The sequence below is a fragment of the Pungitius pungitius genome, chromosome 1, assembly GCF_949316345.1.
Source record: "Pungitius pungitius chromosome 1, fPunPun2.1, whole genome shotgun sequence".
Classification (NCBI taxonomy): Eukaryota; Metazoa; Chordata; class Actinopteri; order Perciformes; family Gasterosteidae; genus Pungitius; species Pungitius pungitius.
Window position 1 is genome coordinate 21,887,768 of NC_084900.1, and position 16,087 is coordinate 21,903,854.

Here is a 16,087-nt window from a genome sequence, read left to right on the forward strand (position 1 = left end):
AATCAGTGCTCGCGCCGCTTGCTGTGACACCTGTTTGTCGTCATGCCTAATCACCTTGTCTATTTCTACCATGTGTTCCCTTTGTGTCTTGTCGGATTGTTGTATGTCTAGCTCTTGTCCTGTCAAGCAGTCTCTGACCACTTCTTGTTTTATGCACAGCCAAGTCTTGCATGTCCGGGTCTCCAGCGTCGTGCCGCGGTGAGCTGCATCCTACGGGGCTCCGATCGAGCTTCTCTCCTCAAGGAGGGGATTCCCCTGTCCAGAGGGTTTATTTTCTGTTCTGCCAATTGTCAAGCTGGTCTCCAAGAGGGTGCATTTTAGTTATATTTTTGTGCCATCGAGCTCGGCTCGCTATTTCTGTTGAACATTAAACCCTTGTTTTGACTTCACTCTGCGTGTGGGTCTTTTGCCGCCCCAAACCATGACAGTAACACCTCCCACAGCAACGTGATGGAGAATCATGTGACTCCATCAACCCCTGGAGTCGTAAACAAATTGATTCAATAATGGCGTCCCCGAATAGAGCTTTTGTGTGCAGAAGGTGGTGTCAACATCGGACCGGCTTTCAAAGGAAAGAATCACGACTCCAGAGGAGCGCTGAAGTCACTCAGTGTCAGTGCTAAAATGTTGGCCACAACTTCCATAAGGTGATAATACATCGATGTGCTCGATTAATGAGCTTCAACTATGAACTAGAAACAGCGCCTGCACTAAGCATTCATGTTGCAGTTTATATCCATGGCTCCCTAAGATAACATCACATCACGCCATCATTTTCATGAATGTGACAGAAATATCATATCAACTTTATACAACTAGATCATAATTATATAATAATTTAATTGGAACATAAACGTGACCTTTGACCTTTAAATTCTGAGTTCCTCTGAGTTCAGGTCGATGTTTTTACCACATTTGTGTCACGTCTCCCTCCGGCTCCTACTCCTCTCTGACGTCTGTTGTTCCTCCTCTGGCTGCAACTCTCCTTCCCTCCCCCTCCATCTCACCTCAGGTGCAACGCTCACTGTCGTTTTATATCAGCCGCTGTTTTGCCGTCGCCATGGAGATCCACATCATAGCAAAGACTCGTGTGTGGTGTTTGTGTGTGTCCGAGAAAGACTATCATCAAAATTTGAGAGAGCGTTGGTGAGCCGCCTTTTTCAAAGCAATCTGGGCCTGCTCCCACTAAAACACACACACACAAATATAGACACGCACAGAAACGTTCTCTCGGAGCTCAAAGGCTTGCTATGGTTGCTTTGATTTACGGCCGACAGACGTCATGTCGGTTGGCCAGCCGCTCCTCTTGTCCTCCGCTCCCTTCCTCCTCCGCTCTTTACTTCCATCATGTTTTTGCTGCAATCCCTTTTGGCTCTTCTTGCCTGTCTCCGTTAAGCTCACTCTTTTGTTACTTCTTCTCTTCTTATCTATTTCGCATCCTTTCTTTGAGACAATTTTCTTGTTCTTTTTGACTCCTCTGTGCTCCTCGTGCTCTCTTCACAATGTCAGCGCTCAGACCTCTCATCTCAAATCACTATTAGCTTCATGCTGTCATTAAGCTTTAATAAGGTTGGCTCTTGGTTGGTCTTTAATTAACAGTCTTTTCAGAGAGTGAGTTTTATTAAATAAATGTCGTGCATCACTTTTAATATAAAGACGATTAATGACCAACCTCCCTCAGGTTGTATGTACATTCGTTGCACTTATTAATTCCAGGGCGCTGATTTTTAAACTGATCTATCTGTTGTTTCACAGATAAAAATAAAAATAAAAATATATAAAGCTTGAATGCTTCAAAACCCCCCACACAAGCAATTTCCACTATGCCTTTAAACCAATTAGATGATTAGAGAGAGAAGGCTGGACAACTCCTGAAAGAAATCAATCGCACAGATAAAAAGCTTGCTTCAAAAATAACATTTCATCCAGTTTCATCCTCTGTTTCATCTCTATTCTTCAGTTTCCAAAGTTCACAAGTAATTATTTTCATGTTTTCTGTGTTCACCTCACCAACAACCCCCCTATTCTGTTTTGAGATAGCACAGCAGAACAAACCAGCAGAGGACTTTGTGCTAATGTTTCATATGCAAACAAGCTCATTACAAGCCCTCTTTACAGAATTTATCATATTCCAGCACTCATCGTTTATTCCTACTTTTCTCTGTAAAAAAGATTTGTTTAGTATAATCAAGAACATGGTCTCCATGACTCATCAGTGCTTAAAAGAAGTAGAACCTATGTATGGTATAATGATTTAAAAACAAGGAGTTTACAATCATCACAGTACATGCTGTCCAAACTTTGTCCTATTAGCATTATAATAAAACAGTTGTACAGATTCAGCCTTTGTAAATATAGCTGTGTTTACTATAATATTGTGTTATATATTCTTACAGCAACATGCTCTATAGGTTTGTAAACTAGAAATGCAGAGCTTTCTAATGCATCTGAACAAACCTCCTGTCAGAGTCACACTGACATTTGCAACAAGCACTACGATATCTTTGACAAAAAGAGATTTGGCTACTTTAATGTTTGCATGACAAACATCAAGAGAGTCACAGTGATTAGAGACACTCTTGCTCTCACCGTTGCTGAAAGTACGCTTAGATACACAGGATTCAGCCCACAGATGGCGACAGACAGCAACAAGTGTGATATCGTAGTGATCCCCCAAGCCAGAAGGTTTGAATCCTATCTGTTCCAGCTCCGTGGGCCTCTGCGTTCTCCATTTATATGCTTTATATCACGTAGGACTTTGGTAACGTGTGAATATTGATGTGTGTTTAGTACTGTTTTAGTGTTCTTAGTAGATGTAAGCTGTGCAACATAGCTATTTGGATAGTGTTATGAAGTAAAAGCTGTCGACATGGCCCAAAGACAAAGAGAGCCCATGTACTGTATATCCTTAAGTATTTTATCATAAATGTTAATTTTAGTGTAATCTCATCAAATGCAACAATTAAACATGTGAAATTAATTAAGGAAAAGATATTTTCCTTTATTACTTCTCGTTCATCACTACAATAGTAATAGAAATCAGAAGCATATTCCTTAACATCTTACCCTTTAAATGAGACCTCCCACATGAGTGTAGCTATTTCTGGTTAATTTTGGGTATGCTATCTCGTGCATTTCTTTCTAAAGGATATGGCTATGGGTCATCTGTAAAAATCTAATAGTCTACTGGAAAGAATCATGTTACGTGTGAGGACACCAGCAATGTATAAAAATAAATCAACCTTACTGCACCTCCATTGCTAATGAAGTGGAATATTGTCCTCCCTGCTCTTTGTGTCTACCTGATGCTCTAATTTCTTATCGACATACACAAACATTTCTACATAGTTTGCTGTGGGTGATAGTGGGTCCTTTATTTTATTTCCTAGTTGGGTTGTGAAATGGAAATTTCCATTTTCCTTCATTAGCAGAACGAAAGTTCCTCTACGACAGAGAGGAGTCAAGATTATGTTGTTCAACTGCTCCATCTTTAATTTGTGCTCTGTGAGAATAATTAGTGATGCATTTGCTCATAAAATCTCACAGCAACAATCAGTCAATCTCTGGATTTGTATTCTATTTTACCACAATGGATCCTCCACAATGGTACTCAATGATCCTAGCTAAAAGTTTTTCTTCAAAACTGATTTTTTTTTTAAATCATCAGAAAGACCATGCAAGGTACGACCTTGTCAAAACAACAAATTATTTCAATTTTTTAATTAATATACATTATTTTGATCGAATAGGCTTATAAAAGTATATTTTCTATTGATCGCCTCCTATCTTTGAGCTACTTTTAGTTCGCAAATGCTTTGTTATTTAGTTTTCAAGTTAAGGCACACTTATTGTCTTCAACAGTACTTCGTATCAGTACTTTGATCGTTCTGGATCAAAGCATGAAAAGCCCATGCTCCGTATCTAGATGTAAACGGCTCATTCTAAGGTAGTGGGAACACACTTTTTCTTAATTTTAAGAGATTAGATTATACAGAAAACCGATGTTAGTCTTTCGGCCAACACCTTGCAGTTTGTTCATTAGAACACAGACCTCAACAGCCATATATATTATCATAAATGATTATTTGATTAAATGATTTTATTTATTAAATAGAATTCCTCATTTTTCTTTTTAAATGAAAGGAATTCAGCATTTGCATGTTGTAGTTTTTGTTTGGTGGTCTGCTTTGAAATGTAAGACTACTTACAAGCCTCAAGGTATGGATATGAGATTAAAAAAAACTATTTTCCATTTGGCAAATTAATGTTAAAACACTTGATTATAAAGCTATCACTTATCAGTTATGTTTCCACGAGTAGCCTAATCCTTAATGTTATAGCCGACCATTAGTAGAAGATGAATGCCGAATGAATGAAGACATTTGACATCCCTCGTGGCCACCTCTCGACGATCCATGGCCACTCCTCCAGTGGCTTCATTAATACACAGAATATATGTATTTATGTAAAACTAATGCAAGGACTTCATCCAACACTGTCTACATTTATTTATATGCACACACACACACACACACACACACACACACACACACACACACCAACACACACACATACACACACACACACAAACACAATTTTAATGCTCTTTTGTCTCTGTGCATGTATTTTCCTCTTTTATTCCCCAAAGCAGGGGATTGTCCTATGAACCTATGACTCACAAACCCAAAATATCTCCATGGATTAGATGGGGGAGCCGGACTCACAGCTGACAACATATAACATATCTCTTTTCTTCTCACGAGTCCCTCTGTGTCATTCTCCCTTTGCAAACATAAGAGCGTGCACACACACACACACATCCCTTTCACTCTAGTCTCTCACTCAATCCTCTTTCCTTTCTCTCTCTGTTGTCACCTGCTGACTTTCTAATTGTCTCTCTCAGCAGGGCAAGATTGGCATTTTTCTCTTGTTCTCGCGCACACACACTCAAACGTGAGATGTCTGTCTTATTATTGTCACATATAGATAGACACAGAAGAAAAAAATTGATAGATTGAATTAGGCGTAGATGTGGATGTGTGAAGAAACTATCCAAGGAATAAGGCTCAATAAATATCTAGGTAAAGGTTTGGTAATTTTAATATCTGTAATACAGATGTAACACTTATAATACAAGTTATTGGACTACTACACCTTCATATTTATATTGTGAATGAATGAGATGGTGCGGGACCCAATGCTGTCTACATGCACGCGCGGGGACTATTTTTCCTCTAGACTGATGAAATGTGATACAAAACATCAAACCGCGACTGGGTGAAAGGCAGCTATTTACCATTTATAGTTATAACCGTGTTATACACCTTCTTTTCAATAATGTAACTGTTCAAGAGCTGCCGGTTCTCTGCTGCGCGTCGGGCCTAACTACACCCTCGAACTGTTACATCATTGGACGATAAAGTACAGCCTCCCGTACCTTATTGCTTTAATATACTGTATGATCTCTATATGAACTGTAATGTGTGTGATGCATGCTCCTTCACTAAAACCTAAATCAATATTTGCCAAAGAAGGGAGGACACGGAGGACAGACGCTAACCTCTGATCCCTACGTTGCATCGCTCAGTCTCTCTTTACACTATATGTGTATAAACAAATGCAGCTCGGTCAAGTAGACATAGAAAGTTAATGGAAAATGAATTTGGTTGGTTGGTTGGTTCTGAACGCTGATTTACAACAGAGGCTGAGCCCTTTTTTACGCCCCTACTCGAAAATTGCAAGCACATTCTAAATATGCCTTATTTCTGTAACTACAAGGTTTATCTGGAAAAAGGATGTCATCATAAAAGGGATCATTTGTGTGTTTAGTATATATTCATTCTTGACAACATCGCAGCATGTTCCTGATGGAATGTCCTACCAGATCTGTTTAAATGCATCAACAAGCTCTTGTAAAGTCTGAGCAGAAACCTAGTGGACCGAAACATAATGTCCCAGAGGTGTTCTATCGGATACAGTTCAGGTGATCTACATGGCCTTTCAATTGTATCAATTTCTTTGGGTACTGCCTTCATACTTCTGCCACATGAGGCCGGGGATTGTCGTGCATCATTCGATACCTAAAGGCCGTCAGGCAGCCGTTCTCAAGCCTGTAGCGGTCTGTGAGCCCCTCCATGGATACGCCTCCCCAGAGCATCAGTCACCCACCACCAGACCGCTCATGCTGAACCATGTTGCAGGCAGCATAGCACTCCCCATGGCTTCTCCAGACCCTTTCACGTCTATCACAGGTGCTCAGGGTGAACCTGCTGTCATCCGTAAAAAGCACAGGGCACCAGTGGTGAAAGTGCCAATTCTGCAGTTCTTTAGCAAATGCCAGTGGAGCTCCACTGTGCTGTGAAGTGAGCACAGGGCACACTGCAGGACGTCGTGAGGCCACCCTCAGGAAGTCTGTTTCTGATTGTTTGGACAGAGACATCCACACCAGTGGCCTGCTGGAGGTCATTCTGTAGGGCTCGGGCAGTGCTTAACCTGTGCCTCCTTGCACAAAGCAGCAGATATCGGTCCTGCTGATGGGATGCGGACCTTCTACAACCCTGTCCAACTCTTCTAGAGTAACGCTAGACTCTGACGCTGAAATGTAAAAGTCCCCCCCCCCCGACCCTGATATCCAATCCTCAAACGAAAAAGAAGGATTGTAAGTAACACAACCGTTCAGCTTTTATCATTTGAATAATCCATGGAATAATGCATTTTTTTGTTAAAACGCCTGAGGTAAGTAGCATTTATGATTGAAAAGTGTGATTTGTGTGCCTGGTGTTTGTTTTCCCATAACTCTGTGAAGGTTTATCTGAGAAAAATGTTAAAGATATGGCTGTAATCAGGGTGGAGTCGTATGGAAGTAAATCTGTGCCATCGGGGGTTGAAATAAAAAGGTGATTGAATTTCTAGCACTGAATATTTATGAATTGAAATTATGTACCTGAATGTTTTTCAACATTAAATGTACTGTAAAAACTGAAAAAAATTCAACCTAAAAAAAAAAACTTAAAATATTCAGCCGAAACAAAAAACATGGTTACAATATTCTGCCGCAAAAGAAATCACGGGTTACAATATTCAGCCCAAAAAATTTCAACCGTGAGACACCGACATCCGGACACTAAGGAAGAGCAATCGATTCTAGATTCAAGATCAGGAGCGTGCGGCAAGCTAAAGGAGCGAGCACCCAAAACACCTTCGGCTTCGGATTGTAGCCATGTTCAATAATAACGGGGCTTTAACTCTTCTTTATGCCATCAGTGTGGTTTGTGTCTGTAAGATTCCGTGATAGACAGCTGACATTTGTACATTAACAGACTGTATTGGACAAGAACTAAGCGGAAGTTAAACGAGAGCATACAGCCGCTCACAATACGCCTCTTCTTCTAGTTTTGAATTAATTTAATGATGCTGAGATCCTTTGACAAGCTGTTAGGAGTGATTGGCGGAGTTTTGAATCCATGAACGCGCTTGAAGAGGCACATGAGCCGCTGTAGCGTAGTGGGGGGGGCAGCGGCTTTAACGGAGCGTGCAGACACATAAACCCGACAGGACATGCAGGAATAACCGCAGTAGCGCCGAGTGCGGTAAGTGGTCGGTGGAAGGATCCTTTTTCTGAGCCGATCTCAGTTGGGTATTAAGCGGCATTCAAAGTCCACGTAACGTTAAATGAGTCTTCATGACCATGGGTAAACTTTATTGAGGATCTGGCACAACACAGCGACCTGCAAGTAGCGCAGAGTCTTACATAAAAGGTTGTACGTCTTAATGCGAGGCTTTAGAATTTATCTCAAAGGGATCCTGTATTTGCTCAAGTCTGTAACGAGAACCCATTTTTCAGTGACAGTGTTACGTGCCTACTGGTTTTTGAACTACTGGTTTGGCTACGGGTGCGTGTTTGCGTGTTTGTTTTTCCACGGCAGGCAGGTGTTGTCTGCCTCCGTCACTTGAGTCGTCACACTTTTGCAAACATATTGTGCTGAAAATGTTCAAAAATGCATCCCATATCCAGCGATTACGATTGTATAAGTGAGCACTTCGTCACTGCCACGTATGAAGAAATACATAAAAGAACATTTATTAAAAGTCCGCCACAACCGGGATTCGAACCGTGTCGCGCAAAATAATATTTTGCCACAAAGTGGCTGTGCTACACACTCGGCCAACCAAGCTTATAGCAGTTTAACTTATTTGTATAGTTGCAATAAAGTTGTATATCGTCAGTGGCAAGCAAACGTTTTGGTTCAGGGTGAACATTATATGTTCTTTTATGTATTTCTTCATACGTTGCCACACTGATGGCATAAAGAAGAGTTATAATTTTGAAAAACATTCAGGTACATAATTTCAATGCATAAATATTCAGTGTTAGAAATTCAATCACCTTTTTATTTCAACCCCCGATGGCACAGATTTACTTCCATAGAATCGGCTTGTTGTTTCTCATATATGTTTCTTTGCTGCATCTATCTTTCGATTGATATGTCCGCAAATGCACCGAGTGTGTTAAGTTTTGAGGAAAGCATATGATATTTTAGTAACTCCTTTATGATGTTGTGTTTGGAGAATGTTCTGATTATTTGGCTTTGTAGCCCACACTCTAATCTTTCTAGTGGTGTGTGATATTAATATATTTGTTTGTGATGTGCCCTTTTATTCACGTTGTGGTAGACTTGATTTGAAATAAGAAAGCTAGAAACCGTGTCCCCGAATTTGGGTGTAGGGGGCGCAAAGGAAAATAATGAACAAAAAAAACAGCTAAACAGAAATTGACCTTGAACCGACCCCCAGCTATTAGCAGCGATGGTGGACTTTTCCCCATTATCTCTCACACATTCTCTTGCTTTAAGGTACGAGTAACACCATTGTGAGGCAGGATCAGAAAATTGGAATTAGGGAAGTATGGATAGCAACGAACTGGGGTTAATAGTATCAAAAGCTGTGACTTGCTTAGCTACAATGTTTTTCAGGATCCAGAGACAACTGGAAGGATGGCAATGGTCAGATTTAAAGATTTGAGTGACTACAGCTGTTAAAGTGTTTGAATTGACACAAGGTTTGTAATTGGCTGAAGTAGATGAAGAGTTTTGCATTTTCTTATCAGTTCAAAATCCAGATTATGGATGTCCTTGGTCTTTGAGTTTATTCGAGAGAGCAGACCTAGGCTACTGGGAAATATGTAGGTAAAAGGATTGAAGGTCATGAGCTAGCACTACCGCTAGTCAGCTAATGTACTAGTTGACACGTTTCTTAATTAATCTTAAGTAATCTTACTTACCTTTGACATAGAGGATGATAAACAAGAAAAGAAGTTTGACAATCACTGCAAATCTTGAACCTCACACACTGCAGTCTGACAATATCCAGCATATAGTTATACTCCCTCCGAAACTTGTTACCAGAACACTGATCAGACAAATCCTATACTATTGAACAGAGGTGGAAACAAGTCACTGTTAGGCAAGTCACAAGCAAGTCTCAAGTCATTGCCCTCGAGTCCCAAGTCAAGTCGAGTCAAAGACGAAACAAGTCCCAAGTCGAGTCACAAGTCAAAGCCAACAAGTCTCAAGTCGAGTCACAAGTCGTACCATTTTAGTTTCGAGTCATTTCGAGTCCTTTTATTATAGTGGGGACAGGGAACCCTGGGTGATGGTGCGCTGCCTCACAGACCTAGACTACGAAGGGAAGGGTAATGGTGGATCGACTGTGACTGTGTTATAGTACTGTAACGCTCACCCCAATGCTGCAGCGTAAATAAGGAGGCGATGACTGGCTTGCAACTCCGCTGCATTTATTTATATAAAACAACTCAACTTCGGTCACTGTTGGCCGTCACCACGCCGAACGAACACTTCCGCATACACGGCCCCCCCAAAACTCGGGTTGTCTCGCGTAACTACAGCTGGTAACAGAGCATAACGTGAACACATGCAACATCTGCATAACTGATTAACTAATAACTTTAACTCAGCTCATTACACTACTTTAAAACGGACGTTGACATAATGTTGGCGAGGATTTCCATCGGAGTCTGAATCCGGGTTCAAAAATCCCGATTTTTGTAACCATGGACGAGCTGTCTCGTTGATACGGTAAAATGGACTGCAGTGATTGGATGTCGTGCAGGCAGCGCGCGCTCTCTGCATACAGCTGGCGCACATTTTTTTGACAGATGCAGATAAACAGAGCGGCGCAGTGGTGTGAAAATGTTTTCCCCCAGTTTTCATGGGAAGTAGCAAGACTTCTCGAGTCAAAGGGCTAGAGTCCAAGTCAAGTCACGAGTCATCGGTGTTCAAGTCCAAGTCGAGTTGCAAGTCTTTGTACGTTTTGTCGAGTCGAGTCTCAAGTCATCAAATTCATGACTCGAGTCTGACTCGAGTCCAAGTCACATGACTCGAGTCCACACCTCTGCTATTGAAAGGTTTGGCCATTAACAGACAACATTGGAAACCAATCACAAGATGACGCTGTCCGCTGCTGTATCCAATTGACAGAGACGAAGACATGGAACAAGCTGAAGGAAGGGAAGTGCTGACCTAGACCACCCGCTGCTATCACCCTTCCTCCCAAGCATCCCGCAACAAAGTCTGCCCTCTTCTCCTTCATCCTGGATGTTCGGCTGGTTTTCATCCAGATACCTGCGAAAAGGTGAGAGCACACAAGATATTGTCAGACATGGTGGTCAGAATCACCTTCCTGTCAACGTGCTACCAGAACGAACCCAGAGGATGAAAAGTGGAGGACATGACGTGGGGGTTAAAGGGCAGTGTGCTCCTTTCAGGCTGCCATCAAAGACTGGGATAAGCAGCATAATGGAGGTATTGATCAGTGGAAAGCTGGGGGGTTGAACAAATGAAGTGCCATTGTACGACACAATAACTTAGTCTCACAGTTGCAGTCCACTAAATGGTCAGCGCAGAGCAGTAATCTCACCGAACAGAAAGCTACTTGTTCTTTAGTGCACTTGTGCTGCTGCCAAGCCTCCCAGCAATGGGAATACAAACAGACAATGAACGACAACTTCCTCCTTGCCGGGGAGAAAGCTGATGAAGTACCATTCATTTAACAATAATGTGGTTTTCAAAAGGCAGTGAAAAATAACCAATTATCATTGCCGTTAGTCAGTAACGGGACAGGAAACAAATAAGAAGATATCATTAAAAACAAAAGGGTCAACGCATTTTGAGAAATTAGAGATAATAAGTTAATTTAATTTCCTGGAAACAATGAGAGGAGAGATGAGAGGACACAAGCAGAGGAGGAGAGGAGAAGAGAAGAAAAACGAGAGGAGAGGAAAGGCACACCTTTGAAATGCCAGTGCTGGTTGTGGGGAACAGATCAGCTATTCAGCCATGGAAAATGGAGAGGCCAGAAAACATGCAAATGTAGAGCAGATATACGGAGGAGAGGCGTGAAGAGTCAAGCTTTCAAAAAAGCTTCTTCTCTACTACTACTTGCAATTACTTGTATCATTTCTGTTAGAGAAATTGAATATATTGTACATTTTTTACATTGTTGATTCTGTACACATGACATCCATTGCAGTCTGTCCATCCCGGGAGAGGGATCCCTCCTCTGACGTTCTCCCTAAGGTTTCTTCCCTTCTTCCCCATTGAAGGGTTTTTTCATATTTTGGGGAGTTTTTCCTGTGCCGATGTGAGGGTTTCGAGACAGAGGATGTTGCATGTGTACAGACTGTAAAGCCCTCTGAGGCAAATTTGTAATTTGCGATTTTGGGCTAAACCAAATAAAATGCGGAAAAAAAGCGAGTTCTCCCCTGGGGGGCGGCCGGAAATACATTTGCAAAATAGCCATGACAGTGTTGTCGTCTGTGTTCGGTTTAGCTTCTGGTCTTCTCCGATTGACTGATACGTGTGTCTGTGTGTCTTTATTTTTTATTTCTTTTAAAATGAACAAGCACATACTGTTAGTAAGCTAGTTTGTGATGCATGTCCTTGGACGGGTCTGATTTGTCCTCGTGAGAAGTTAGATTTTTGTGGAGAGAGCAAGAATTTGGAATGCAGTATTACAAGTTCACTTCTACAACCATATAGACCTTTAACGTTAAGAGTATAGGTAAAACGGTCACAATGTTAATTCATTTCAATAAAAAATATTATTAAGCTATTGATAATGGTATTGGGCATCTTCTGACTACACACAAACACACACCCACACACACATATTCAGGTGAAAAGCTAGTATCTAAGCAACTGATCTGTTCAACAAGCATGAAATTGCCTACAAATAGACTAGCTAGATAAAAAAATAAGTGTTGATAAAATGCTCACAGTACCATCCCAGGTTAGTGAGACTATATTTGTAGTTCTAAAAGCTGTAAATTAATCAGTGATGCTTCATGAAATAATACTTTCTTAATGTATAAATGGTAGAAAAGTAAACCAAAGACCGCCCCATGAAGCCTTCCTGTTTTAATGGACCAGTATACCAGAGATGGGGACTCGAGTTTGAGACTCGGACTCGAGTGCGACTCAAGTCGCACACATGGTTACTCGACTTCAGACTCGTCCTCGAAAGACTTCAGACTCGACTTGGAATCGAGCTTTGGGACTCGTGAACAATGTTTAATTTTAGGAAACATCTGATGAGCTCGCTATACCGCTCTCTCCGTTATCTGCCTACGTAACACGTACATTGACATACTGTATATTTCTGTCCGCGCACGCGCGGCCACACACAAGGACAACAATTGGTTGTCAAAGATGTCGAATGGACCGGCCGCTGCTGTGCCATTCGTCGTGAGCTTTGGTTACAAAACCTTTCAACAAGACGGCAACAAAAGAACCGCGCAATGTAAAATATGCGCGGTTACAATAAAAGATTCTGGCTCAACCACATCAAATTTGATCAGGCATCTGAAAACCCACCTGATAGGTGAGAAAACATGTTAAGCTAAGCAAGCATTGACCATCTACCGCAGGGGTGTCAAACTCATTTCAGGTTTGGGCCAGATACTGCTGACTTGGACCGAACGCGGGCCACTGACGATCGGCGCGAACGCTGACGGGGGGGTGGCGCTGACGGCCCGACCGACGGTTCGCTGACGTCGGGACGTATGCACTCAAGTGGCGGACCGTTTACTCTGCGATCTCCTTAAACTGTCACTGCTCTGCTCACTGAAGCAAAATAATACGTTGACAATAAATATCAGCGCCAAGAGCAGAGAGTGTAGTCACCTACTGCTGCTAACACATCCCATCAGACCAGGATTATTTATTTATATCTGTTAATGAACTTTTTCTCCTCTGGTTACCCTGGTAACCGCTGTCATTACAGACAAAGTCGACATTTTATGGGAAAAACCACAAAAAAATTAAGTAAAGAGTAATGGAGGAGTAAAAAGTTGTTAGTATGTTTTTTTAAGGTAAAAGGGACGATGATAAGAGATGGGGACTCGAGTTTGACACTCGGACTCGAGTGCGACTCGAGTGCGACTCGAGTGCGACACGAGTGCGACTCGAGTCGCACACACGGTGACTTCAGCCTCGACTTGAGACTCGTCCTCGAAAGACTTCAGACTCGACTCGGACTCGAGCTTTGGGACTCGTGAGCATCTCTGCATTATACCAAAGCACCCCTCAGACCTCCAAACAGCCTCAGAAACCCCACACATTCTTACACCCGTCGCTGCTGTGTCTATTTCTGTGACGTTATGAACCCAAAGTTCAGTCAAACGTGTGGAAGAGTTGGCAGAGTCTGAACTTTGGTCTAAAGCAAGGTCCCTAAACGCTGCAGACCCTGTAGTATCTGGACGTTGGACTTCATCCAACGAGAATGTGAGAGATAACCGCTGTGTGCCGCTCACATGTGTATTGTGACACACTGCCCCTCACAAACCCCGTCAACACTTCCCTTGTTGCCGTCGTACTAAGTGAAGGGTGGAGGCGCACACAAAGAGAGATAAGCAAACACAGACACACACACACACACACACACGCAGGTGGGTGAGTTGAGTGACGTGTGGGGCAGGTCTGTGTCTGGTGGACTCAGCTGGAGGAGAGGAGAGTGCGTTATTTAAAGCTCAGAATCGATCCCCTTCCCAGACAGCAGCTTTTCACTCTGTGGCCGTCGTCGAGCTCAATAAGACACACACATCTGAGACGGAAGCAGGAGCAAACACATGCACATGGATTAAAACACCAGTTTTCACATAGATGCACATGAGACCAAAGACACAAATGAGCCGATTCTAAAACTATGTAGGCAAATTTGCATATATATACTGTATAAGAACAATAACACATGCTTACAGGAAAATTGTTGCCTGAGATTGTACTGTCAACCCAGTCTCCAAAAAAAGCGTGAAATGGCTACGTTGGTCCACCGTGATAAACGTAGTCATGTTACGTTTTCCCCCAAAATAACGTTACTATGTTACGTTTCTTTTGGCCCATTCATTTACATTGCTTTGCAAATAGGTCACGTGACTATCAAGTTTCCCGGTAGCGAAAAGAAAAACATGGCGGACGGTCAGCATAATCTCCGTGAAAAACACAATATTTTAAGAAAGCATCAGCATTTGTATGCATTTCGATGGCATTTCTAGCGAGAAGTATGCGTTATTCTTTCATAATCTTCTATCAGAGACTGTAGAAGACCTTCCGTTTATTCGTTTCTGCGAAGATTTGAGTGTCCCTTTGGCAAAGCGTGGCTACGCAACGCCTTTAACGGCGCATTATTAAAAAAACACTTCCAGTGGGGGCGTTACCGTAAAGAAGCGTTCAGCCTTAAAGCCACTAATCGCCAAACAAAACAAACTCAAAGCACTCGAATCACATTATGACTTTTTAAACATAAATTCCGTTATTTTTATGAGTTTTCAATGAAAGAATGCATCATTTCCGGGGGTAGGCATGCCCGGGACATCCCGAATTATGGGCAATTTTGATTTGTCCAGCTTTTTGACAGCTCCAGTCCCGACTTCCAATCACAGCCTCCTAAATCAATGACGCGCCTAAAACTCTCGGATCGAACATTACGTCTTGTTTACATGGGAAAGGGGGGCGGGGCTTCGCCCTCAGAGCGGAGCGTCATTTCTCGCTCCACACGTCTCCTCTTTTTACTGGCCAGGAAAACGGGCGATCTATCCCACGTGGGTCTGGCTCCATTCCATTGGCTCTGACGAATCCATAGAGAGGCGGGACTTATAATTTGCCCGGCAAACGGAGAGATTTGAGCTGCATTGCTTCCACTGTGCGTGAAGTGGCCGTGAGGCCTCCACTAAAGTCTCTCTCTATTTGTTCTGCTTTACTCAATAAAAGTAAAACCTTTACAGATATACTGTCCACACACTAGGCTAACATAATGGAGACTTCCAGGCTTCGTCCTTTATGTTTTATGGGGATAAAGCCCCTGTAAGTAGTTTTTTCCCAAGCAAATCTGAGTTTCTTCTTTTTTTGTGTGTCCCATACAAATATCAAAATATATATACTGATTTTCACATCCAAACACACTCACTTATGTTCCCTTTTATCATGACAACAAGAAATTTCAAGATATACCTTTTGCTTTCATAAATCATACAGTGTGTAAATGCCCAGCAGTGTACGGTCCGGGGGCCCCTATCGGGCCACTTGTTAGATGGTTCGATTAGTCTATCACTACTATACTTTGATCTGACGACTAATTTGCACATCATGCTCGTACCGGCATGGCTTCGCCCTTCCCAGGCATAGTTCATCATCTTCCGGGGTCCTATAGCCAGTGTTGGGAAAGTTTACTTTCTACATTAACTAGTTCAAAGTTTAGTTTACAAATTTTAAAAAGGAACTAGTTCAGTTCATAATTCAAAATATTTGAACTAAGTTCACGGTTCCAAAAAATGAACTAGTTCAGTTCTTTTTTTCCATACGTTGCTGCGAGCTATTTTTTTTTAAATTATTGCCACAGCCCAGAACCACAGACAGCAATTATTTTATCAGTTTTAACACTGAAGCTATGCATCAGATTTAATCTTCTTATCCAATTTGAATCCTTATCCAACCAGGGTTTACATTAGCATTGAGGGGACAGCATTTCCCTAATGATTCTTTGATGCTATGTTGCTGTCTATTCACTCCACACT

At 42.0% G+C, this 16,087-nt stretch overlaps 1 protein-coding gene across 1 annotated transcript in view; it reads right to left on the reverse strand.

Moving 5' to 3' along the window:
- The window catches only part of LOC119222625 (kelch domain-containing protein 8B-like), a 293,155-nt gene that overhangs the window by 1,408 nt on the left and 275,660 nt on the right, over positions 1 to 16,087 (reverse strand). The window contains exon 5 of the mRNA XM_037479409.2: positions 10,539 to 10,640. Coding sequence (XP_037335306.2) covers positions 10,539 to 10,640 — 102 coding nt within the window. The remainder of the gene's footprint in view (positions 1 to 10,538; positions 10,641 to 16,087) is intronic.